The sequence below is a fragment of the Falco peregrinus genome, chromosome 12 (genome assembly GCF_023634155.1).
Source record: "Falco peregrinus isolate bFalPer1 chromosome 12, bFalPer1.pri, whole genome shotgun sequence".
Classification (NCBI taxonomy): Eukaryota; Metazoa; Chordata; class Aves; order Falconiformes; family Falconidae; genus Falco; species Falco peregrinus.
The window spans coordinates 21,323,809-21,349,767 of NC_073732.1; the positions used below are offsets into that span (position 1 = coordinate 21,323,809).

The 25,959-nt window shown below is 45.8% G+C and overlaps 1 protein-coding gene across 4 annotated transcripts in view; it reads right to left on the bottom strand.

The window, feature by feature from the left end:
* Nucleotides 1-2,748: 2,748 nt before the first annotated feature.
* The window catches only part of KCNMB2 (potassium calcium-activated channel subfamily M regulatory beta subunit 2), a 152,579-nt gene continuing 129,368 nt past the window's right edge, over nucleotides 2,749-25,959 (bottom strand). For 3 of the 4 annotated variants that reach the window (XM_055817556.1, XM_005232930.4, XM_027780403.2), the window contains exons 2-5: nucleotides 20,896-21,006; nucleotides 14,229-14,399; nucleotides 11,589-11,784; nucleotides 2,750-5,219 (exon numbers count right to left, since the gene is read on the bottom strand). In XM_055817556.1, coding sequence (XP_055673531.1) covers nucleotides 4,935-5,219; nucleotides 11,589-11,784; nucleotides 14,229-14,399; nucleotides 20,896-21,006 — 763 coding nt within the window. In that variant the 3' untranslated portion in view covers nucleotides 2,750-4,934. Of the gene's footprint in view, nucleotides 5,220-11,588; nucleotides 11,785-14,228; nucleotides 14,400-20,895; nucleotides 21,007-25,959 lie in introns of all 4 variants that reach the window. The other variant, XM_055817558.1, reaches the window with a different exon arrangement.

Here is a 25,959-nt window from a genome sequence, read left to right on the forward strand (position 1 = left end):
GTGGTTTGATTTAAAGTGCACAGAGTACATGCATGTGAACTGCTCCCTGGAGCATCTTCTGAGGGGGTCTGCACCCATGGGAGGAGCAGATGTCTGGTGCCTGCTGCCCCATGCGACAGTAACGCTGCTCCTTTCCTCCTTCCTGGTGCCCCCTGAGCCGGTAGCCGGTACTCTGAGGCAGGTGCTGTGCTTTGCTTTACTCATAGTAGTCATCAGTGATGTTCTCAGAGTTGACGATCACCTGAGCCCCGCTGGAGCCCAGCCAGGGTTGCTGCTGGTTATGTCTGTGTGACTGATTCTGCACTTTGCTGATGGGTGAGAAAAACTGAAGAAAGGAAATGTGTTGCTGGTCAGACTCAGAAAAATAGAATGTTCAAAATACTCAGTGAACCGAGCAATTGTAGATAGTTTTGTTTCATATGAGAGGAACTATTATACTTATTTTTCAAGCTTCCTTAATAAAAATAACCTACCTTCACCCCTAGATTTTAAAAGGCAACATCTATTCAAACTGAAAAATGGAAACAACTTGTTTTCAAAATACTAAACCACAATAATTCCTGTTTACCTCTGCTTTTCACTCTTTCCTGCACAACAAAATTAGGCAGTTTGTATCCAACTGAGATGTCTGGATATGCCACAAACCGTGGGGTTTCTTTCTGCAAAACAGAGTGCTGGGTAGTGACAAGTGTTCAGTGGAGCAGAAAAGTGAGGTTTTTTTTCATAAATCTTTGTGAGATGATGAGCGGGGGCTAGTGGAGAGCTGATGCTACTGGGCTCAGATGCTGAGTGTATGAAAAATTGGGATTGCTGCAAAGATATTGGTTCAATCCACTTGAATGGCTGCAGCTATTTTAATAAGGGCATAATTGTATGAGAAGGAAAATTAGCTGACCAATTTTTAAGACTGTATTACCTTGAAATTGCCATTCCCTTCAGAGGTTATGCAGCAGTACAACAGTACCAGTAAGGTCACAGCTTTCATAGCCAAAGAAGTGCAGGGATCTGTTTGGACCAGGCTTACACCAGGCAGTCCTTTCTCAGCAGCTTCTTCTATTGAGCTCTTCTGTGGCTGGTGGTGAGGATGGAGGTGAGGAGATGAAGCCAGCAACATCCCCAGCCTTGCCTTTGGACTTTGTGACTTTGTTCCCTTCTTGTCCCTCAGGTTTGAAATCACTGCATTTGTGTTTTCTTGAGATGTGCTGGCTCTTGTGTTTCCTGAGCCCTCTCTCTTCTCTGTATTCACCTCGAACTCACGCTGGAGCTGGGTATGTCACTCTGGGTACATTTTGTGAGAGAGTGATGCCTCCTCAATTAGGAAAGCTAAACCAAAAAAGCTCTCCATTGTCCTAGCTGGTGACATTTAGTAAGTCTGCTGCAAGGTGCCAAGTTTCAAAGTATTACAGCAGGGATGTTCATGCTTCAGTTTTAGATTCAGCTTCAGCTTTAGAAATAAGGCCTGACATAATCTAATTAAGAAAATAACAACTGTTAAAAGGCCATGTGAATTTGACATCTGGAATACTTATGCATGTTTTAAATCCCACAAGAGTGCCTCTCAGGCTCCTAATGCCCGTGGATGCTGTGCCACCATTCTCATATTCTGGGGTTTTGCAGCACTGGTGGTTCCCAGCAGTTCTGAATTCCCAGCTGGGGCATCAAGAGGTGAAATGTTTGTGCTGGCAAGAGTCAGGACCAGTCTCGGAAACAGGGTAGATTTGCCTGATCACTGAATTTCCCTGCGATGTATTTCTCATCGGAGCTGCCTACAGGACCATCAGTTCCTTTTGCAGGGGATAAAGATGATATTAAAATGGACATAAAGAAAGAAAGAGCACAGCTGGCATCCCCACTGAAACATTACCACTCTTTGGGGCAGCAGCACTTGTCAAAAATCTTGTTTGCAACACTAATGTTTCGGTGGGGGGTTAACTGTGCCAGTGATCAGATGGATAATTCCCTTTAAAATTATTGTTTTACCTCACTCCATCCAATTACTCAAGTTGTTTTGCTATCCCACAGATCTCTCAGTTAATGTCAACAAAATGATTATAGACTGCAACAGCGTCAAGATGTTTCACCCACAGGAGCACTGGTGAAATGTTTATGGCACAACGTGTTGAAAGCAGCGTTTGATGTGTAAATGTCAGGAATAATCAGCTTTCCTGTCACCAGAACCTAAGCGCCCAAACACAGGCGCTGAAAATGTCACTTGCATGACCAAAGAGCGGCTTTATCACAGGCAATGTAAATTGTCATGCAAATGGTCAACATCTGTGTCGAAGATGGCGTGAAAAAGCCATTTTTTCACTTTTTTACTCTTTGCTGGAGGGGCTGTGCAGGGCTTCTGGTCTGTGGCGTGGTCCATCCTTTGGCCTCGGGGTCGGAGCTGAGGGTGGGGAGAGGGATGGGGGATGATGGAGGGTGGCAACGCCGAACACAGACCTCTCTGAGGGAGAATCAACTTTATAGAGGGTGAGGCTGCACCCTGGGAGCCACCTGGGCTAGCTGGAAATGGGTTGCGATGCCTTCGTGGCTGGGGGGGCTCACGTAGACACCTCCCGTCTTGGCAGGACCCGCAGAATATGGTTTTGTAACAAGGATGAGCGTTTGCAGCCCCTCACCCCTTGCATGGTGGGCAATGAAGTGCAGTGGTACTGCCGAGACCGCGGGCAGCCTGGTGCCCACACAGCAGGGTGGTGGGGTACTACGGCAGCGGGGCTGGGGTCCCCTGTCCCCATCACCCCATTGCCATCCCCCACCTGTGCTGGCACCGGGGCAGAGTCGCGCTTTCCGCTGGCAGATGGGTGGTTGAGTAAAGGCTGCTGCCAGGCTGCTCAGGGCTTTGTGACTCCAGTCCTACTGATGTCAAGGGCACCCAGATCCACTGACAATGTTTTCTGTGAATCCCACAGACTGATAAAACCCACATTATTTTCTCAAATAAACCCCAATGAACCCCCTGTTGCATCAGCACTCCTCATTTCTTGGTAATAGAAGCTACAAAAAAAAAAAAGTCTGATAAACCAAGCCAGATCTGAAGGCAGAAGATATTGAAATCTGGAAGATTTAATTTAATATTTTTATTACATATTTTTGGAGCCCTCATTATACCCTCACCCTCCAGGAGTTTATTTACCTAAGGAAAATTATACTACTGATTACAAGATTGCAGGTTCATTTTCACTGCTGAGAATGTTTTTTGGTTTGTTTTTTTTTAACAGCTCACATTACACTTGCATGACTTGTAAAGTTTTGTAACATCCTGAAATTTTTAATGCTACATTGTGGAAAGGTACTTATATATAGATGAACTAGCCAGAATACTTGCTTTGCGGTCTTTTTGAGGGGAGAAAAACTTAGTTTCTTGGATTGAATAGGCCTGTAAAGGGTTTGTTTGAGCTGTTGGACAGTGCGTTCACAGGAGCTGCCTTGCATTTGTCCTTCAGGCTGGCTGCAAAGCGAGAGACTGAGAGAGGTGTCTTTAAAACATAAGAAAGGGAGTGCTTTCTATAGGGGAATAAAAATAAATTATGCAGGAATTGTGACTATAGTGTGCATGAAATTATACTGGCAAGATCCCTGTGGTAAATATTTGACAGATAGGACAACCATTTTAGTCAGAATCTCAGTTTTTACAATAAATCATTGCACCTGGGCCTTTTAAATCATAATACAAGTCAGCCAGCACTGAGTTAAGGTCAGGAGGGATTTCCAGATGTATTATGATGATTAGCCAACAATTCAGTTAATAGAGCCATAGAATTGGATGAGATTTTTGCCAGTTCCGATGTCACAGCAACAGAGACCTTTGACTGAAACAACATCATGAATATTGGATAAGATCCTGCAGTGCTGCTCCTCCATGTTATAATATTACCCAGGGATGAAGGTTATAAACATGTTATACCGTTCACTTTCCAGTGGGTAAAAACAAAGAAAAAAACCCCCATAATCAAGTTCCAATACACAACTAGAGATAATATAGCTTTTTCTTTATATATATATATCTGTATATATATCAAGTAAAAAAATCTAAAATAGTTGGAAGTAAAAAATGAAAAAATAGCTGATTGTGTTATTTTTTTTTTCTTTACAGTGATATGGTAGCAAATACACAACAAATGAGTAATAAACCTTTACATAAGGAGCTCTGGTCCCACCTCCATCAATAGGGCTCAGACTAGAATAGAAAATGGAACAAGGTGATGTTTGGTTTTTTTGGGCTGCAGCTTCTGCAAGTGACAAAGATGATGTTGATAAGACAGAAAGAAATTATACCTCTAAATAAAATAAGTCCAAAGTTTTCCAAAAGACCTTAAACACCATAGGGTACAATTTGCTTTTGAACTGGGGAAACAAACACAAAGCATCACCAAGTCCTACTGAGGCTGAAAATACCGTATGTTTATCCCGGCCTCAAAATATGTCCTGTTTGTGCTATCTTACTGTAAAAAAACCCACTGTCAATGATTTTTTTTTTTTTCCTCTGCAGCCAGCAATAAAAAACCAAAGCCACAAATCCATTGAATGGACTGAGCCAGACACAAGACCTCAGCGTTGAGCGAGTGCTTGGCTGCCCTTTGTCCGGTGGTGAATTTTCCCCAGAATCCTTTATGCTGAAAATGTTAATTGACTAAGCTTAGCAAATGGTCACACTGAGCCCTATTTTGGCCATACAAAAGAAAGAAGTACTAGTCTCAGCATAAAACAAGATCATATAGACGGTCAACACAAAACAGTATTTTTTTTTCAGTGGTCTGCATAATAATAACATGTTTGCATATAGAACAGCTTTTGCATTATTGCTCTACTTATAAGAATATAGTAAGGAACTTATAACAGACTTGCACATTACAAACTTAAGGTTCTTTGGTGAAGAATGAGAAAACAGTATTTTCGCTGTAATTAAATATCAGGGTAGTTTTCTTTTTTTATCTGTTGATCCTTTGGATCCTCTCGCAGAGGAGGGAAAGGTACTGAGTCAGCTTTACCATCGCGACGATAGCGACCCCGCCGATCATCATGCAGGTGGGCCAGAAGAGGGAGTGAAACAGCACGTTGGAGCTGTACAGTTTGGTTAATATCACATTCTTCTGAACGCCTTCGGGGTCGTAGAAGCAGGAGAAGCGTTGGTATTTTCTAAAGTTTTCCATCACGACGTTCACGAATGACATGGATTCCTCGTAATTCTTGCCGCACTTTGGTATGTACGAGCACTGGGAAGAAATTAGGGGGATAAAAATGCATCTCCAAGCCAGATACAATGTCTGTTTTCAGGTGGCAAGCAGGAAAATCTCAAGATGATTATGCTTTTCATAGTGAGTGGAATACTATTAAGTTAATAATAAATATATTGCAGACAAAACTCAATATTTTGCACATCTACAGAATTTCCCATTGGAGAACCTCCAAGAGCTGTACAAACATTAATGCTTTAATCTGCAGAGCAGCCTTGTGAGATAGGTGAATATATTATTACTGCTAATTTACACATGCAAAAATGGAACTGATGAAGTACCTCTTCATCTTAAGTGGCATGCATATGCTTGCAGTTAGATGGGTAATTGACTCTGTAAATACAAATCTGGTGGTTTAGATCTCAGTTGGGTGGGATCAAAGTGAACATGCTGGGCAGAGGCGAAGGCTGATGAGAGACCTTTATACAAATTTTCCCATGGGGGTAATGCCTTGATTAGGGACAAATAGATAGTGTAGGAGAAAACACAGTTTTCCTACTGAGAAGCCTCGAGCTGAAGATCAGCCTGGATACCAGGGTGGTTCTTTGTATTGTTTTTCTCAACACCAGTGTGAAGTCCAACAGTTCCTTCTCTCTGAAGATGCTGCTTGAATTGCAGTCTCAGTCACAAAGAAAAGATATGGGGGTAGCTCTAGCTAACATAGTTTCAACCTGGCATTCCCAAAGAATGCTGAAGGCAGGCTAATTAAAAACTAGGTTATGGACTCCATGCATTGAAGATATTCTATGGGACTTGTAGGACAGTAGCCCTGGGCTGTGCTGACCATTCCCTGCAAAGAGCTGACGTGGACTGGGGAGGTGATGGGCAGACACGCCAGGACTGAGGCCACAGCTGAGTTTTGACCTAGAGCAGAAACATCTGAATTGGTGGTTGCTGCTGCTGGTCTGGGAGGAGACTGATGGGAGCAGCCCAGGGCCCCTCACCCCTCCCCTCTTCTAGACACATCTGCCCCTCCACACCTGAAGGTTTTCTACACCTGCATAGGATTTTGATTAACTGCTTCAGGATGGGTGGAAATCCGTTGCTTAACTTCTCATTGAATGTGCATGGGGGGAGCTGGCAGGTCGCGGCTCCCTCACTGTTACGGGGTGGTGGTGGGTCGTGCCATGCCCCCTGCCTGCGCTGCTGGGCCTGTGTGTCCTGGGTGAGCACCAGATAATTCAATGACATAAAGCAAGTTTTGCAAAGGAAAAAAGGTGTTTTGATTAAAATAATGTGACCCGTGGCTTTTGATTACTATTGTTTTAATGTATATATTTTATAAACGTCCCTCCATTCTTTTTCATGACGGTGCTGTGACTTCTTTATAATGTACTGCAACAAATCTCTAGTCCTAATAATGATCAAAAGATTAACCTCCTAACAGTATTTGATTGATTCATTGGCAAGTTTATTAGCACAGAATATGATTTCAAGCATGGCAGAAAGATTGTCTGGTGTTAGCAGACTGGAGCATTAAGGGTAGAGCATGGCAGTACTGCCATTATGAATATTTCATAGAGCTCTAGAAATTAGAGATGGAAAATATCAAAGCAGTAATATCTCATCCATCTTCCTGCTGGTGCAGGTCTGCTCCCTCCAGGTTATTCTCTTGTACTCTGCCCAGCTTTGTCTTAAATGTCCAAAGCCACACGCTCTCTTCCAGTGCCTAAAACTCTTTAATAAATAATAATCTAATAAGCAGGGGAGATTTCTCAGTGAAGCGTACCTCATTTTATTTTACTAAATTATGTGCTATCACTGTTGTAACAGCAGTATTTCCAGCTCAGATTATTTTTTTTTTATTGCAACATTGTGCTGTACATTTTTGTTTCTTGAAATTCCATGAAGTATATTGAGGTAGGAGATTAAATGAGGAGTTGGCCCCTCTTGTCAAGTCCAGCCCTTCCCCCTTGACAGAAAACAGCAGACATGTAAAACACCAAATACTGACAGATTCCTGGATTCAAAGTCTGTGGAAATGTCCCAAGGGTGCAGCAGGGACAGGTCTGACTTTCTGCAAGTCCGAGTATTTCCCAAGCATTTTCAAAGGAGACCTGGTGCTGAAGCAGAACTTAAGCTGTTCCCACCTACCCCTGATGGCACAGAGCCACCATCCAAGTCGGGCTGGCTGGGTTGCCCATGATGCGAGGGTCTGGAAGCGTGAAGCTGTGAGATGCAGCTGTGCAAGGGAGGTTGGTTTACTTTGCCTCTCTGCCAGGCTCCTTGTGCTGAAACTGTCTCTCTTCAGGGTATTGTCTCCCATGCGATTGCCAGGACGTGGGTGCCCTTTACTCCATGTTCTATCTGCCCTGCTCAGGTTCCCTTGAGCTCCTGGAGGCATCTCGGCCTCAGCTTTGAGGAGGTCCTCAGCACAAGGACTCCCTCTGTGCATTAAGTTGTGGTTGTGGGGTGCTCCTGGCCTCTCCTTCCATGCCTCAGCTTCCCCAGGGATAGCACAGGGCTGGCTCTGCCATGCTGGTGTCTGCCCTGTTGCATAGGTCATCGGTGAATGGGTAGGTGGACGTGGAAAACGGGATATTTTGATGTTTTCTTTGGTTTGATTTTCATTTAGTTTTCTCCAGTGCATGGCAGGGAATTTTGTATCCACGATTCTTATGCTGTAACTGTGAACGTAGACTACTAACTCTGTGCCATCTTATTACACCTCTGCATTGTCAAACACTTAGAAATCTGAAAATCTGAAGGTAAACAATGTCTGGCTCTCTACCTCAAGTGAGGATTCTGTGATACAATGTGGGAAAAAGTGCTTGTGTTACTTGCAATCTGGTCACAAGAAGGACATACTAGACATTTACAAAGAGAACTTGTTACTGAGTTTCCAGCTCTACTTTCCTAATTTAAAGGATTGGATAGGCAGACTGTATGAGCTGCCCACCTCTGGGCTTGCCCAGTCCAATGTCCTGTGCAGCGCAGAGCTGCTCAGGGACTGGTCCTGCTGAGTTATGAATAGCTCCAAAGATGGAGATTGCACATTTCCAAGCAAGCTGGGCACAGTTTCATCTAAATCAATGGCATTACAATGAAAATGCTGTTGTCAGTAAAGCCCCCAATTCAGGGGGTTACATGACTCCCATCAGAAGTCTGCAGCTGGGGATTGTGTCCATGCTGAGCCTGGAAACTTTGACAAGACGTGCTGTGGCAATCTTTGTGAGAAAGTGGTCAGGGCATCAATTTACATCTCTTTTGGAAAGTGCAATGGGTTTGAACCAAGGGCTGAAAGGGGAGCTTTGTGTCTGTGTTGGCCTGATACTGATTCCAGACTGAATTCTCCAGTCCCAGTCCAGACGTGGGTCTGCTGGGAATGGCAGCTGTACATTGTTGCTTCCCCCTGCACCAGGCAAACTCCTCCCTGGGCTATAAATACCTGAACCTTCGGCAGGAAACCATGAGAACCCCCATCATTTCTGAGTCTCAGGCTGTTGTAACTGGCTGTAACAGTGATTCTGGTGATTAAATCCTGCTTGTTATCTCACTTACGGAGCATGGGTGTAAAACAGCAGTAGCTCCAATGACAGGAAAAGAATCGAAATGATACAGTAGGAGATCAAAATGGGGCCTCTAGAATTGCTTTAACTACCGCAGCCCTTGCTCAGGGTGACAGCCTGGCTCCGTGGTGCAGGCACAAGGGGACATTGGCTGATTTACCTCTGGCAGAGGCTGTTGCAGCCTCTGACAGCTGAGGAAGGGAAGCGTAGCTGGCTAAGCTGCTATGGTTGTAGTATTGGCAAGGGGCTGGGCTTGTCCTAAAGGCTAGAGATGAAGTACACACAGCGGGAGCAACAAAAAGCCGTGAAAAATCTCATGCGCTTTCCTGGGAAAGACTTGAGCAGCTCGACTGGAATCTGCTTACTTCCCACTGATTCCCACCGGAGACTGCCGGCAGCACGCTGTAGATCTCAATATAAATTGCACCTACTCCTTACTGCACCTCGTGGGCCGACAGCTAGGTTAGACAGCAAGTCTCCTAGATTAATGATTATTTAAAATCCATGTGCATTTTTCTCCATCCACGCTAGCTGGCGGCGAGAGGAGAGAGACGGGCTCCAGATGCTGCTCTGCATGTGCAGCGGTGCTCAGCGAGGCAGAGAGGTTGGCGGGGGGATGCTGACGTTTTGAAGGTCACTGGTGCTGGCCTCAGAGGGTAAGCACCGTGCTCTGCAACGTCCCCAGTAATGTCAGGGCTCAGTGAGCCACGGATGATGCATTATTTTTTGTTTGTTTATTTGGCAAGGAGGAAGATAGGAAATGCAGACCTGAGTAGGTGGATAGAGAGAGAGCTAGTACCCAGCTGGAGCATCACAAAACAAGCCATGCCCAGGGCTGCTTGTCCTGCTGCGCAGGGCCACTCTCCAGCTGGGGGAGAGGGAGCACCTGTCCAGGGAGCTGAGGTGGGTTGTGCTGATCGGAGCTTGGAGTCTCTGCAGATCCCAGCCAGGCACAAGAAGCCTGGTATTTTATAGATGCTGCAAACTTCCATTCAAAACTGCATTTGGATTCAGGTCACATAGACAGCAGCATGTTAGGAAAACCTAGGAATCCTCCTGAGAGCAGAGCTTAACCTGTAAAACAACCTTGGGCTGGAGAAGTATTAACTGTGCCTACATTAAATTAAGAGGAGGCGGCATCTGGGAAAATTTCAAAGTCCATTTCAGCAGGCAAAAATCATCAGTGACAAAATGTGGAGATCTATGGTGAATCTGTTGATTTGTTTGAAACCAGTGGAATGCAGAAATCAATCTGATCTCTTTTAATCAAATTGCGGCGTGAGCGTCACTGGATTTTGCTTCTGCCCCAGCAGAAAGTGGGGTCTGTCCTGTCACAGGCTTCATGAACAGCGAGTGTCCCCTCTGCAGTGACGATGAGGGGAGGGTGGGGTTGATGAGCCAGAGGGGAAGGTGGGGATACTTTTCTCCATTTCACACTTCAGATCCAGAGCACTTTGTCTCTCAGCTACAGGAGCTAATTATCCAGCAGAATAACTGGCCCAGTGCAACCACGCTGTTCTTTGACTAATTTTAATATCGCTTCATCTTAATATGCAGAAGTAATTTGGTCTACTGAACTGCTGCCATAAATAGAACCACACAATAGGTTACGTTGTCAGCAGCCTGAACTGAGGCTGTGCTGTTACGGGCTGTGCTTTGCCAAGTGCCCGTAGTTTGGGGTTCAGTGACCTTGGATAACAAAGCAGTTAATGCAAATCTGGCACTTGTAAGTTTAATGACTGAGCTGCACCCGGCTCACTGCAGCTTGTGGACTTGGGTACCCAGGCACTGTAGATACGAAGGAAGGAAGGTGGGGAGAGGGATGTTTCTCAGTCCGACCCTGCCTTGTTACGTGGAGGGAGCAAAAAGCCACCTGCGAAGAGGCGGTTGCTTGCTTGGGTGTGATGTACAGCACTGCGTCAGCTGCACAGCTGTGGCTGCGGGCTGGTGAGGAGAGCCTTCTGTGCATCCACTGCGTTTGTTATAGCCTCCAGACAGGAGCTGTCTCCATCCCACCTGGATGGAGTTACGCTGAATTTTGTACTTGCTGAAGCAGAGAGGAATTCTTCTGCAGATTTGTTAAAAATAATTTTTTTCGGTTCAACGTCTAGAATCAGGGAATTTGTGCAAGAAAGATGGGCTGGCCCCTTAGCTTATACATGCCCCAAAGCCAGGCCTTCTATTCTTCTGCTTCTGCTTTTATCTTGACAGTCCCTGCTCAGTAAACTTTCAGCATCTTTGCACCATAAACAGGGGTAAGTGCTGTGCCTTGAACCCAGCAGCACAGCTGACTTCAGCAGAGATGCTCAGGGCACAGAGTTTGTCACCAGAGATTGAGATGGAGACATGACTGCTGTTAGACACGGAGCCCTGGTCTCTCCCCGTTGTCCTGCCTGGCCCCGCAGTAATAAAACCGTTTCTGTTCTCACTGCCGCAGATGCTCGGTGCACATCACTAGGGGTGTTTGCTATCATGCAGTTGTACCTGGGTGGGTAGTGGGTTGTCTGCAGCTCCGCAAGAGTATCAATGTGACAAGTGCTCAGCGCTAGCCTGCGCCTGTAAAGCACTTCCAAAGGATGAGGGGAGGGTCTAGCCCCCGGGGGACATCACCCCATGTGGGACCAGCTGCAGTCCCTGCATGGGATGGAGGTGGAAAACTGCCCCAGCTAGAGATACGAGCTCAGCTTGTGCACTGATTTCTGCTCTCCGAGCTCCTGTTTTTACCAGCGAAGCAGGAGGTGGAAGCCTTATATATTGTTTTAAAGTGAGAAATGGGTATAACAAGATCAGCAGCCCTCCAGAAACCCATTTAGGAAGAAATTTTATTTTGTGCTCCTACCTCAGAATTAATTTTCATTGTTTCCTCGGTGTGGTAAAGCAAAAGCTTCTGGCCAGAAGAGGTGAGATTAACGTACACCTGGAGGCAGGGGTACTGCGAGATTTTCCAGCAGTCTGGGCCGCAGCTAAATGAGCAATTGAAGGTTTCTGTGATGGATGCATTGAGAAGCGAGCACTGAGCCTCCTCTGTCCAGACACTGAGAGGGAAATAAAAGAGATGTTAGAGCATGGCTAGAATGGGCAGTAAGCACTAAACACAGCTCAGGCTTTCCATATACATGGGTGCATCTTGTAGGAGATGGTACATGTTGCAGGGCTTTAAATGAGGGCTGGACTTTCTCACGTTGCAGACAGTGTATTACTCTGTAGTATCCAAAGTTTGTGCTTTGGGCACAAAAGTGCCTGATTCACTTATGTCTTATATATAAATGAAATATAGCTCTGGAGAAGGTATTTTTGAAACCAAAGGGAATTGGCAGAGGTATCAGAGAAGCAAACTGAGCAGCCTGCCCTGGGAGAGCACAGCGCATGCAGTGCTGCATGACGGGACACTGTGGACCAAGACTTGGACCAGTTCAATTTAAAGTGGAAGGTGGGACGGTGAGTTTGAATTACCAGAGTGCATATACTCATATGCATGAAGACACAGTAACACACAAGTGGTACCGCATGCAGCTCTGCCCATGGAAAGGCTGTTTCTAGGGGCAGCTCGCTCGGCTTTCTGTAAGTGAAGTCGGTGCTTGTCATCATTCTGGAGGCTTATTTCCAATTCACGAGAGGCTAAAAGTGGAATGATGGAGCCTGGGTGTGCATTGGCAATGTTCACTTGGATTTCTTGCATGTATTTTAAAACCTACGGCTGTATTTTCCTTAGGGAGCAGTGAGAAGGGCACCCTGAGGGCTCTGTGAAAAGCCCTTTGGGTGCTGGGGGAAGGTTTCACCCTAGGGCTCCCCTTTAGTCCCCCTCAGCTCACACCTACCCCTCACCATGAACAGGCTGAGGGGCTGCTTTGCTCCCTGCCAAATGTACAAAAGGCTTTACGTGGTAAGTGATATCAAAAATTTCTGACTAATTCTCTAGCTATTTTACTTTGGCAGTGATTCTGCTTGCATATTCTGTTTTACATTTATAATAAATTATGCTATGATTTCTGGGGGGAAATTAAGTGAAAGGATTTTTAATTTTTTTTTTTCCCCTGCCAGGCAGTATTTTGTTGGAGGGGTGTTGCTGTCTGTAAAGGGGAATAACCCCTGAGGAGATCTGGCTGTGCAAAGAGAAGTGACAGCAAAGACTCCTTGGTTGTCATCTTCTCACTTTCACCTTTCTCATTGCCATTTTATTCATGCATGGGGCAATAAAGTAACACCTACCTACAGCAGACTTGTGAAGGTGGAATATTTGATACTTCATAGGTGCTTTGATATCTTCTGGCAATTTTTCACATAGTTTGTAATATAAATCATCTCTTTCCACATGAGCAGTTTTGACCTTAGCAGCCTCTGCAATTGACCCTGATATTGCTGAAAGGTCTGGGAGAGAAACTTGGAAAAGCAAATGCTGGTGGATACTTAAAAGGTCTTGATCTCTGTTTTCAAAATCTAAACTCTGCCTGGATTTAAAAAGGGACAAATACCTTTATTGCACAAATAAGATGCTGCAAATCAGTACAGTTCAGCCTCAGGCATCGCTAAATTTTCCTTATCATTGCAGGGTCAAGAAGAAATACTGTCCTGCAGGTGCACCAATATAATTGAGGACGTTCGTACCAGTTAATTCCAGGCACTTATTGTACATGCCTAAAGAAGAAGCCTGAGGTGGATCAGCCAAAATGTGCCAGGTATTGGCCACTGCCTCAGGGGTGATTTTGGACATGACAGACTAATGTTTTGATCCCCAGTTACACATTTTTCATTATCCTAACTCCACTGATCAGGGCAGAAAAAGCATTGCTGACAGTCTTATTACAGTTGGGGCAGGATTTTAAATAGGGCTGGTGCTTGAAAACTGATTTCAAATGCTGCTAATGAATCACAGGCCAAACTTTCTGCTCCGTGGCAGAGAAGGAAGCCAGAGAAAGCCTCAGAAAAATTAAGTGCAGTGTAGAAATGATGAAAGATGATCTTTCCCTTTCAGCAAATTAATACATTTCAGGAGGATTTCACTTGTTAAAATGAAAGTAATAACCTACATGGAAAACAACATGCTACAAAGCAGCTTGATTTGTTTTCCAAATTAATTCTCCATTCTTCATTTGAAAGTGCGTTGTTTCTGAAGCCGCTAAATACTTTTGCTGTTTTCTCCTGAGTTTGGGCTTCGCAACAACAGCCCCTGGGAGGCTTATGGGGTTCAGCAGACTGCCGACCAGATGATATGGATATCATACTGGTGCTAAACTCTGGCAAGTCTAAAGCCTATGGGTCAATATTTTGTCAAACAGGGACAATTCTTCCCTTGCCTATGCTGGTATTACTCAGCTTGCTTTCGCTGTAGTGATGCCTAGTTTATATGGGAAGTGCAGAATCAGGCCTATGGTGTCCAAAGGAAAACTTATAAAACTTTAGTAAAAAAAGCCAAATGCATAAGCCAAGTGAAGTCATCTGGAGCAGAGAGTGTGAGACAGGGTAACCATCGTGAAATTACCTTTGCATGTAAGACCGCAGCAGGGTGATTCCCAGGAGAAAGTACATCATGATAGAACACACCATCATGGCCAGCCCGAGGAGTATGGCCCGGTCTTCTCCGGCTTTTAGGGCTGTGACTGTTTTCCTTTTGTCCAGTAGATCGTGATCCCTGATTTTTTGGTAAATATTTCTGAGGTTGAAAATAATACATTCTTATGTGAAGTTCATATTTAATCAATGAAGCCTCTACAAGGTGGGTAGTTCCACCTCCATACCCATCTCATGGGAGAGAAAGGCTTAAGGGTCCTCGGGTGTCCTTTTTCATCGGATTCACTCTGACCTGGTGGAAACTTATTCATCTCCAAAATAAATTACGACCATTTCCGAAAAGGTAAAAACCCCTTATAGCAAATATAAAGATTAGACATGTGTGCCAGCTCAGTAACTCCTCCTTTGGTACAGCTTCATTGGTTCAGCTGAGTTATACCATAGGTGAATGTGACCTGTCAATGCCACCTGAGGCCACTAGAAGATGTTTAGGTATATGGGGTGTCTTTCTTCAGCTGCATGTGGTAACAAGTCTTATGTCACCGTAGGCAGAAAATAGCCTGAAGAAAGTTGGCACTAAAATTATCTGAAAGGGCCACGTCCCTCTCTGATCCCCTACAGACTAGTGGCTTGGGTAATTTTCCGCCCTGAGTGTGATTCAAAGCTCACAAAACACTATGGGGATTTTGCAATTGATTTCTGTAGGGTTTTTGATTGGGAGCTTATTTACTTTATTTATAAAATAGCTTTCTGGAAGCCCAGTTAGTCATTACAGTGAAAACCCTTGCAGAAAATTATCCACCGGAGCTATTTGTTCTGGGATTAAAAAAAAAAAATAAAAATACAACAAGCCGTTCCCCCTTCAGCAAAGAGTCCTTTGCATTTTCTAACCATAAGTCCTTCTTTCATCTCCGAGCCTTTGATGATTCAGTGGGTCACGAGGACACAATGGTGAAGAAGGAAATATTTGAGTACATTTCAAACACACTCAAACTTTGTGGGTTTAAAATGTACTTACAGACCTGAGGCTGGTCAAAATCTCCTGTGTTTTCTGTTACGGTTCTTTTGAATCATCCAGGCAGCACCCGAAGCATGTGAACCGCACGCCTCTGAGCCCTGGCACCACCATAACATGGACATAGTAGTACACGTGGAAGAAGTTCCTCTTCTCCTGTCTGCAAAATGGCAGGTGAGTAACATCAAAATCACTTTGGGCTCTAGCAAACCCACCACTCATTTAAGCTGAAACCACCAAGTTTCACTCAACCTTGGAAAAAAGCACGGTGTCACACCAGACATGTAACTTACATTCGCTAACAGGGACAGAGAAATAGAATTGACAGAAGTAAAGTCAGACGTAAACACAGTAGAAATGAGAAAATAGGTTTAATCATAAACTCCCTGAAACTGGAATTGAATTTGTGTTTCGATGATGACTCATAGTCAGGAAAAGCACATATGGTGTGGGGTTTTATAACAACAGCCTTGCTTAGATGGTACTGCAGTCAATAGTCTCCCATTCCTAAGACCCCTTGAGGCTTCTTCATCCAACTGTATTTACATCTTTAGATGTCCATGGTTTCTCTTCAAAACCATCCTTTACAGCTTGTCAATGTTTTCCTAGTTGGAAATGAAATGGTAATTCAGCCTGTCAAAATTTTCTCCAGTGTTGGGGAGAAAAAATATATCGTGAACTGGCAGATGCAATTGCCTTCAAAGAAGTAATGTAGAGTAATAATCTAATGTTACTTTTCTATTATTATTTATCAAAGTGTGTTTAACTCTGAGAGCTGCTATTAGGATCTGCATTGCTCCCAAATGGAAGCAGGCAGGAAGGCAGAGATTGTCATGCAGTTCCAGCACATTAACCGATCACACAGCATAACTTATGTCAGCGCGTAGACATAAAACAGACACAGTGCAATTGCTCACTAATGTCATCAGAGCAGCTAGGACATAAAAGGGATACAAATGGACAGTTTAAAAACAAATAGCTAATTGGGAATGGTTACAAGTGCTTCCCACGTGGCCTTGAGCTGAGAAACATGCAATGAGAGGTAAAAAAAAAAAAAAAAAGGATGGACTGAAGGGTATGTTGTAGAGATGATCTACCTGGTGGGTGACTGGCCAAGGGGACAGTGCATGGTGACCACCTGCTGGGCGCGTGTCCTGTGCTCACCTGCCGCAGTAAATAACGCCCTGTCTCCGGGGTTGTGCTCGGAGCGCCGGCTAGGTTGCTCTTCTGCAAATATTTGTTATTCAAAGCCCCAAACAGAAAAACTGGTAGCCTGGTGCACCATGCCGAGGGCTTTTTTTTCTCCTGAATCCCTGCCAGGAGCCAGCCTGGTAACAGACACGCCAAGGCATGTGGTGGCTTGGCACGTGCCAGCACGTGAGGCACTGGCCCCGGCGCAGCCCAGGGAACACATTGAGTAACCGTTCCTCCTCCTCCTCCCGCTCGTGCCTGTACCAGGGAGGCACCAATTTTCTCTGTATGATGCTGGGAACACCTGCTATTCCCAGGCTTCACATTTGTGCCCCCGAGAACCTGGTTGTGGGGGACGTGACCCATTGTGCAGAACATTTTGCCACTAACAGAGCAACCTCAGCATCTCCCTAGCTGGGCTGGCAGCGGTGCCTGCACACGCGTGTGCGCTGCTCTTGGCGGGTGTGTGTCATTTTGTGTACGTGTGAACTTTTGGCACAGCCCAGGGACCTCTTTCTGCTCGGTGAACTGGAAGAGTGTCGTGCTTAGCTGGCTGGTTTTGGATCCCAGGGCTGCACAGCCACAATTAGCTGACTGTTGCGGTGTGTTTAAGTACAGATCACTGCGTTCCAGACACTGCTCATCTAGGCGACTCCGTCTAATACTTGTGACTACCTGTGACAGCTCCCCAGATATGACACTGAGGGGGTCTGTCTGTTTTTAAAGAAGTCCCAGCTGTCAGAAGATGGGATCTCTCTGCCCTGTGCAAAGACATTTATTAGAAAGGAAGCCCGCAAGGATAAAAGGTCTTTGCTCCCTTGGTCGTTTCCAAACTGAGGTTCTCCCCTGCTAAATCTCCATGCTTCTTTTGCCAAATTGCTCAGAGGATATGGGCTGGCTGCTCTACCCGGACTCAGCTGCCAGAGAGGGAATCTCAGCCATGACCGTGCCTGCAGGGAACAGACCAGAGATTTCCCTCTCCGTATCTGCCTGCCCAGCAGCAGTGCAGGGATCCCTCTGCAATGTGGTCAGCAGCTTTTTACGTGATCTCCAGAGGAAGACTTAGGGAGGACCCGTGTGATGAAATTAGGCAACCCAGGTTGTGTTAGCCTGAACACGAGACAGCCAGGGAGAGTTACAATGCCAGTCTGAGCTCACCAGCCTTAATAAAGAAGTTCTGCGTCTTCTGTAGGGTTGCCCATATTGGCTGCACCCGGGACCTTTGTTTGCCACCATGAGGTACTTGGCATTTCAGTACTTGCTTATGCGAAGGACGATGCGTACCAACTTTGCTGTGTGCTCTGCTGGCACAAGACTGCTCTGCAGCGCTAGGGATATGATTAATTTATTGGCATGTATTAGGAATGGTCCTGTATGCAAAGCGTTTGCAACTGGGCACTGCCACGTAGACCAGGAGTGACTAAATTAATGCTCCTTCTGTCCCAGTACAACAGTTCTTCTTTCACTCCAAAATGGGTAGATCTAAGAGCTCTGCAAAGGGGGTCAGTTTCCTCACTGGAAAGCTAAAGTAGCCAGGCACCTGCAATTACTTAAAAACCCCAAACAACCCAATAAAACAAAACAAACAAAAAAAACCCCAAACACAAATTACCTACCCTCAGTTTCCTTCCCTTGCAAATGAACCACGGTGTGGTGCTGAGGGAGCTGTTACCGGCTCTGGCACTGCGTGGTCATGGGGCTTGTCAGATGAGGATGCCTGCCTGCCTGAGTCATTCAGAGTGACTTTGAATTCACATTCATTTCTCTGGTATCACAGTTGTTACACAGATGTCACTCAAATTACCTCACGTTGAGGTGTTTACTGATATCAGAAATCCTTGAACGCAAGGGTCAAAAAAACCCTCCTGTATCTTACCCGCAGAATTTACAGTGCTCAGGAACTTTCCTGCTCAGAAGCCAATTTCATTACATTTTTCTTTATGGGGTATATTTAGCCACATCACTTTTTGTTATTAGAGCTATGGAAACAGGACATCTCTCTGGAGCTCTCACAAAAGTCTCAGTGATGGTTGTAGAAGGATTCCTATTGATATGAACTGATTTCATTCACTCAGTTCCTTCCCTGTCCCCCACCACACTGAACCAAACCAAACCAGTGCTTTGGTTTTCCAAGCTTACAGTTGTGGAAAGCCTAACTGACAGCTGCGAAGGAATGAGGGCTTGACTAGGTTTTTCCGAAGCATAAAAAGTGGCAGTTAGGGAACAGTGGACATCTAGATCAGCAATGAAATATATACGTTTTGGGCTTGGCCCTGCAAAAGGAGATGCCAGAGATGTATATTCCACCCAGTATGAGGTGATTCCTCCACAGCAAGTGACCCATTGCTGCACAGGTTATTATTACGGTACAATGCCTCAAAAACCTGTGGTTGCAGCATGTGTTAGGTGACAAGTTTGCTGCTCCGTGACAGTTTTCCTCTCTGAAGTTTAAAGAACAAAAATTCCTAGGAAGGGGTCATGTAGGGGAAGCAATTGCTCTAAAATGCACTGCCTGTTTGATATAGTGATGCTGCTGGTGACCTTACACATGTTAAAATCACTGCCAGACACTGGCAGATGAGTTTCTCCCGCTACCAACACTTGCTCTGTGTTCACACCTCTTTTCTGCAGTCCTGAGGCTGTGGTCAGCACTCTCCTATTTCCATTTTCTCTTCCTCCTTTTCCCCCCTGCACGTTATTAATCACTCAGAGGGCATGAACAATTCCTTCTGTACAGAACCACCCACAAAATAAAACCAGCAGAAGGCTTGAAAAGGCACCTGAAATTAGCAGGGCTGGCGTGTAGGTATTGAGATGCTGCTCCCCACCTCCCTGTTTCTGCAGGCAGGCAGGGGTGAGCTCTGCCCGGGGTTGAAGCTGCTCAGGCACCGACGAGCCCTGCTCAGCACAGCCACAGCGCTCAGCCCGCGTTAGCAAGTCTCGCTGAAAGGCAGGTGTGACTTGAAGGCCATGCTAATCAGGAGCACGTGGCTTCCAGCCAGCCCAACGTGTGGGCAGGTGTCTCCTCCAAGTGTCTAACCTTGGACCATCCCCATCCTGTCCATGACAGTGTATTAACACAGAAGAACATTAGCCTGGGGAAAATTCAATTAAAAAGGAAACTTGCAGAAGTACATGAGGCGTTTAGATAACTGGCTCCAACTGAGAGTCCATGGGAACCTGCTGCCAAGCTGGCCTGTGTGGCTTCAAAATGCCTGTTTGGGATTGCATTATCAAAAAAAGCCAAACACCTATGCAGCCCTTGCAGAAAAGTTCAGCAAATGGGCAAATTCTCCAAAGAAACTCGGCGTCCTGAGGGCAGCTCTGCTGCCTGAACTCACGAGTGCATTTTTCCAAGCAGATGTCAGCAGTAATGTCTCATTAGAATAACTGAAGAGTGTGTTTTGCTAATTGGCACTGTAGCTACATTGACCTCTGGTTTTGTTTCGCCAGTCTGATTTTTTGTGATTACATTTAGTAGTGACTGCAAGAGGAACTGAAGGAGAGGAGGCAAGGGAGGGAAGGGGGATAGAAAAGAAAGGGAAATGTGTCTGGTTGCGACAAGGCAAGCTGTCCAACAAATGTCACTACAAAGGAGAGAGGTTTTGGAAGGATAAGTCTGAGCATTACTGCAAATTGTTCTTTCATCAGTGACATTTAACTTTTTTCTTCCCCGAGTGCTGCCTTTGCCTGTGGACTCAAATTTTCTCTTTCCCATCCTTCTTTTCTGTGTAATTCCCTGCTCCCCTGGGAGATCCACTAACTCATTCATTCCTCTGTCTCCTTCTGCTTATTCCCTCCAGCAACACCACTTAAGTGGGTTGGTGGCTACCAGCTCACTTTCATGCCGCTTGCTGTCTCCCAGCTATTGTGCAATGTATTGCACACATGCGCATCCTCACACACGTGTGCATATAAACAGAAAACATCTCTGACAGCTGCATGCATCATCCAGATGTGTAAAAGTTATGTAGGGCAGTGATCTGGCTGAGGGACAGGAGGCACGGTATGTGTGTGTGTTTTGAGCAGGGTGCAGGAGCAGTGTGGGCCAACAGCTGGAAGCAGGACACTTGCAACCGGCATGAAGGCTTCATGGGGGCTGGAGCTGCAAACCTGAGGCTGGAGATTAGTGTGTGATGTGTGTGCTGACCTCAGAGATGGTCACAGTGTGCTGCTGATGTCCTGGGAACAAGGAAAACTTTGGCCATGGCTCTGGCATTGTCCCTCTGCTCTGTTTTGGCTTGGCACATTAACCCTGGCACTCATCAGCTGGTCCTGCTGTCATGGAGCAGTAGCTGGCAGGGTTGGAGGAAGGGCCAGACACCCTTTGCATCCCTCCTACTTCTCTAAGTGCCACCACTGAAGAGAAGCTACAGGCCACACTCCTAAAGATTCAAACCTGTAAGAGACAATCAGCATAGATGCCGTTTACCTTTTCTCATCATGTCTGTAAGATGTAGAACTTCGGCCACTGGTCCAAATAAACATTTTAGAGGATTGCCCAGTGTTGGCTTTGCTTGCTGCAGTGGGACGATGGAAGGACCTGGGGGAAGAGGGATAATTTTTGTCACTGCCCATCCAATGTGGCAGACCACGTTATATCCAGTGTACCAAATCCCCTGTGGCCGTGCCAGTGTGCTCTGAAGATGGACCGTTTGTTAACTCAAGGTGAGATGTGAAATAATGGGGATGACAGACCAAAGTGTGGGAATGAAGGATAAATCTTATTAGCCCCACTGGTAAAATGTGATCCTGGGTACTGTACAGGCTTAGCTATGCTCCACACTGCATGGACAGGAAATTATCAGTAGTTTAAGGAAAGGTAGTAGCTACATCCAATGTTCTTATGGCAGTGTTTCTGGGGGACAAAGTGACTGTTGTTTAAGCACATAAGTTCATTACAGTTTTTTGGTTGTACTGCAGCTCTCAGTAAGGTGAGGCTCCCCAGGAGCTGTCTGGATGAGGCACAGCTATGAGACACAAATGCAGCATTTTGTGGAAATGTAACTGATGTGGAAAAGATTTCTTTTCCCACAGATAAGTGGCTGTCCCAAGGCCATTTGGCCAGACCAGTTAGAATCCTGCCCAGGGGCTTCTTTGTTTCACAGCAGGGTATGAGACCTGTTGCCTTCTCTCAGGGTCTTCTGAAGAGGGGGAAAGTCTGAGGGATTACATTTTAAGGACTGAATTTGACCCTGTACTTTAATTAGATCTCATAGAATCAGAAATACAGAGTTGAAAGGCTCTTGGGAAGCGTTGCTGCTCTCTTGTCCTGGTTCAAGGCACACTCACTGTATCTACGTCATTCCTAGCAGAGTTTGGTTACGCCAGATCAACTGCATGTGAACAACTATCTTTCCAGATGGCAACTTCATTGCCAGGCTGGAAGCACAGGCTATATTGGACTTGCTGGTGGGGCTACAGGTCCCCTTGTAGCTCCTCCTAATCTGGTCCTTGTAGTATAGTGAGACTCCGTTAAAATCTCGATCTCTGAGAGCTGCCTGGTGAGGGCTGTGTTTTGCGTTATTCCCTGGCACAGCACATTGTGCTTTTACTGCATTCAGACCAAAGCTTAAGAAAAAGAAGAAATATTACAGATATTGAATAGTTTAATGCTGAAGTTTTTCATTGACTGGGGGCCATCCTTTAGTTCATTCAAAAATAAACCTGACTGCTGATGCTGTCAGTGGAGAAGGCACATGAATTCCTCAGTGCTCCTTGTCAGAAAAAGTCTGTCACTTTTTTTATATTTGCACATAATCATGCAAAGGGCTAATTTCAGTATTTGCATAGTGGTGAACCTGGGAGAATGCTTAAATCCCGTAGAGATGGCTGCAGGGGAAGACCAATGTGGACAGGGGCCAAAATCCATCTGTATGTGGACAGGTTGATGTGTGCCAAGGGACTGGGATGTCCATCTGGAGTCAGCCCAGAGCCCCACCACGGGGTCTGTCATGCAGATCCAGGCCAAACTCACATCCCCTTTGGGCTGTTGGCTGGGCAAAGTGGCCAAATGGGTGACCCCATCACCCCCTCCCTGCTGGGATACTGCTGCCATGCTCAGGGATGCTGGCTTGGCCCTGGGACTTGCAGGCAGGGACCTCGCTTGAAGTAAGAGATGGCAGTATCTGATGAAGCTTTTGTGCTGCATTCATGTGCAGCAAATCATACAAGAAGGGAAACAGAAAGAAGGAGGGGAATCTCCCCCAGCCCTTTCCCTGACTCTGTGGTCATCACTGCAGCTCTGAGAGCCAAAAAAGACTTTGCTTTTCTTACAAGCACTGTAGTTAAGTATTGGAGAATAAACAAGATGAGGCACTTCCTCCCTGAAATAAATATAGTTTAAAGGGTGAAATAGCATCTGCCAGAATCTAATCAATATAGCCACCGACTAAGAAGTGTTTTTGTAGCGATGTTGGCCAGAAATTTGGGTTGCAGGACCTTGAGTCTAATCCTCCCTCTGGTATGTAAGATTGCACTCACACTGCCACAGAGAGCACAACAGTGACTGCCAAGCCTGCACCAAACGAGCTGGTGTTTCTGCATCGAGCAATGGGGACGGCTCAGAGCAAATATCCCAGGGCCTGGAGACCACATCGGATATTGGAGGGAGACCTGTCCCAGGCTGAGTCCCTTAATGCTGGAAAATAAAATTACATGTTTACCACTGCACCCTTTAGGGTGTCATGTGTGAGCTGCATGACAGGAAAGCCTGGCTGGCTGCGCTGCCACAGCCTGAGTGGTCCTGGAGCCACCAGGAGATGGTGGTGAATGCTATTAGAGAGTCTGTTCTTAATTAAGCAAAACTCGGGCACACATTAGAGGTGATCAGCAGCTCCTGCCACCTGTCTGAGTCTACGGGGACACCTGGGCTGGACTGCCTAGGCAGGGAGGCAGATTTGCAAGCTCCAGAGCAAATTGCAGGAGCACTGCCAGGGTGAGAGGTGGGTGAGAAGGGTCTGTCCCACCCAGGGGATGCCAGAGGAGGAGAAGGGCTGTCTCTCTTCCCGCCAAAGTCAGAGTGATTTCAGACTCCTTTACAGTGCCAGTGCCCTGCAGCAGTCCATATGTGATAGCATTAATGCTGTCTGCTTCATTAGTTGGGCAATCCAAGCTAACCATCACTATTTAACACACAATTGCATGCCTAATTTTGTGTAAAATCATGACACCAATGACATCACAGCAGCTGTTCCAGAGGTCAAATGTAAGCAACTGAATTTCTTGGCTCCTTTAGGCAGGGGTTAGCTGTAAGGTAAGAGCTTTTGTGATAGTAAAAATGCAAACTCCCCAAGACCCTCCTTTGAAGACCTTTGGAGAACCTGTAACCTAGAACGGTTGTAACTTACACAATGGTGTCCTGCCCCACCAGGTCAGTTAGCCAACTTCCACGCCTTTCTCCTCCCTTAAATTAATCCCAAAGCACAACCGTGAACCCTGTTCCTTCCCTGTCTCCTCTGTCTTTTCTGAGAAAACAAGTAGCACTAATTTTTTGCCCATTGCCTCTCTGAGTCAGCTGCTGGCAACTTATTTTTATCACGCAACAAGTAATCAGCCTGTGAAACTCATTACTGCAGGATGTCAGCTTAGCATTTAGAGTAAAAGTGGATTGTGCTATTGCTTGAACAGACGGAGCACCTACAGTCATGACAATACCTGTTACAAACATTTAGAAGAGGTGCTTCAGACTGGTTTTTGACTGTCAGGAGGCTGCAGGGGATATTCCTATAGGGCAGGTTACCAGCACACTGCTGTACTTGGTGTGACTTTTGCTAGAGTCAGGATGCTGGAATGGACACTGGACTTTCTGCTTGACTTTGCCTGAACGTTGCTGTCTCCTTCGTTATTTACCCAGTGTGGCATCAACACAGTTGTCTCTCGGTGAGGTTGCTACAGAGACAGGCAAGGAGGCCAAGCTTTGGTTTTTATAAAACATGCCTCAGGGTTTTTTTTATGTTTGAGTCTATCCTGAATAAATGCACAGCATTTAAGAGAAAAACACAGCGTAAATAAGTGTACAATCTCCTATGGACACATGTACGACTGTGCCCAGGTCACCTCACTGTTCTGCACTGGCCAAGAAGCAGCTCTAAGGGCCCATGATGTTCACCCAGTGGGGATGCCCAGGGCTGCCCTACTCCTCCCATCTGTCCCTGCTGTCATCCTCCTCTTGAAAATTGTCTTCTGGTGAATTTTATAGAACTCACTGAAAAACCTGACAAGCTTTCCACTTCTTCAGCCATTGCAAGATGAAGACTTGAGATAGTTCTTACAAGATTAGAAACACTCTGCCCCATCCTAAGGAGCATCAACACATCCACCCAACAGCAACCACCTGAGAGAGGACTGCAAGGTGAAGAAAACATGCTGGGACACCATTTGCTTCAAATTGCTCCAAAAAAAAAAAAAATGTTATTCTGAGGGTGAATCTCAAAAACCCTTAGCTGGTACCTCGGGAACCACATTGTATGCTCTTTTGTCCTCACTTTCACCCTGGGCTGGCTGCTTTGCTTCCTCAGGCTGCAGTTTAGGTCATGGTTGGTATGAAATGTCCCTTACCTCTAGGTCACCACATCTATGAACAGCCAAAGAGGAATATTGCAGACCACTTTTTTAGATGGAAAGTTGGGTTTTATATGGATGTTTATTTGTAATTGCCTCTGTCAATGTTTATGTTAATAATAGCATTTCTGAGACCTTGGAGAACCATTTATGGGACCAAACTAATGAGCTTTGCTCCTCTTATGGCATTTCATTTCCTGGGCAATGTGGCCACTGTAAAAAGATAAGCACTTGCATTAATTTTGCCTCATAAAAGACACCCTGAGTCATCAAAAGCAAACAAAAGCTAAACATTCACCTAAAGATACAATCACTGACCTCTTAAGCTTTGTCTGGATACACCCATGTCCTGCATTGTCCATGCTGACGAGTGCTCTTGGTGCTTCATCCCAATATTTCCCAGCCAGAGGATTCATTTGAACCCCAAGGCATTTCCCTGTGAGCCCTGAAGTTTTCCTGCTAATCCACATGCCAGCCTCTCCCTGTACTACAAGACTGCGTCAGTGCCAGCTCCTGCACAGACAGGGCAGCCGCTGCCGAGTGATGGAGATCTTTGGTCTTGGTCATGGTTGGAGACACTTTGTTTGGGGTGGTTCCACCCCCCATCACCCATGCGAAAAGGAAGAGGCAGAGACCAGGCATCAAAGGCAACCTGTGGGGGGGATGGTGATTGGCTCTGAGGTGAATTTACTGAGTACAGACAGTTAGATTTATGTCCCAATAGGTCTTGCCCACACCTATGCCTGGTGATAGTATGTTTTCCTATGGATTTGCTGAGCCAGAAAACAGGGAGAAGTATTGTGTGATGAAGGATGGGAGAATAAATCAAAAGGCCTGTTGGATTTCTGATGCAAAGTCAGGTAGCCTGTCATTCAGGTGCCTTAGTGAGTGGAACAGTTTCCCAGGCAGAGTGGCGGATGTAGCTAGTATATTA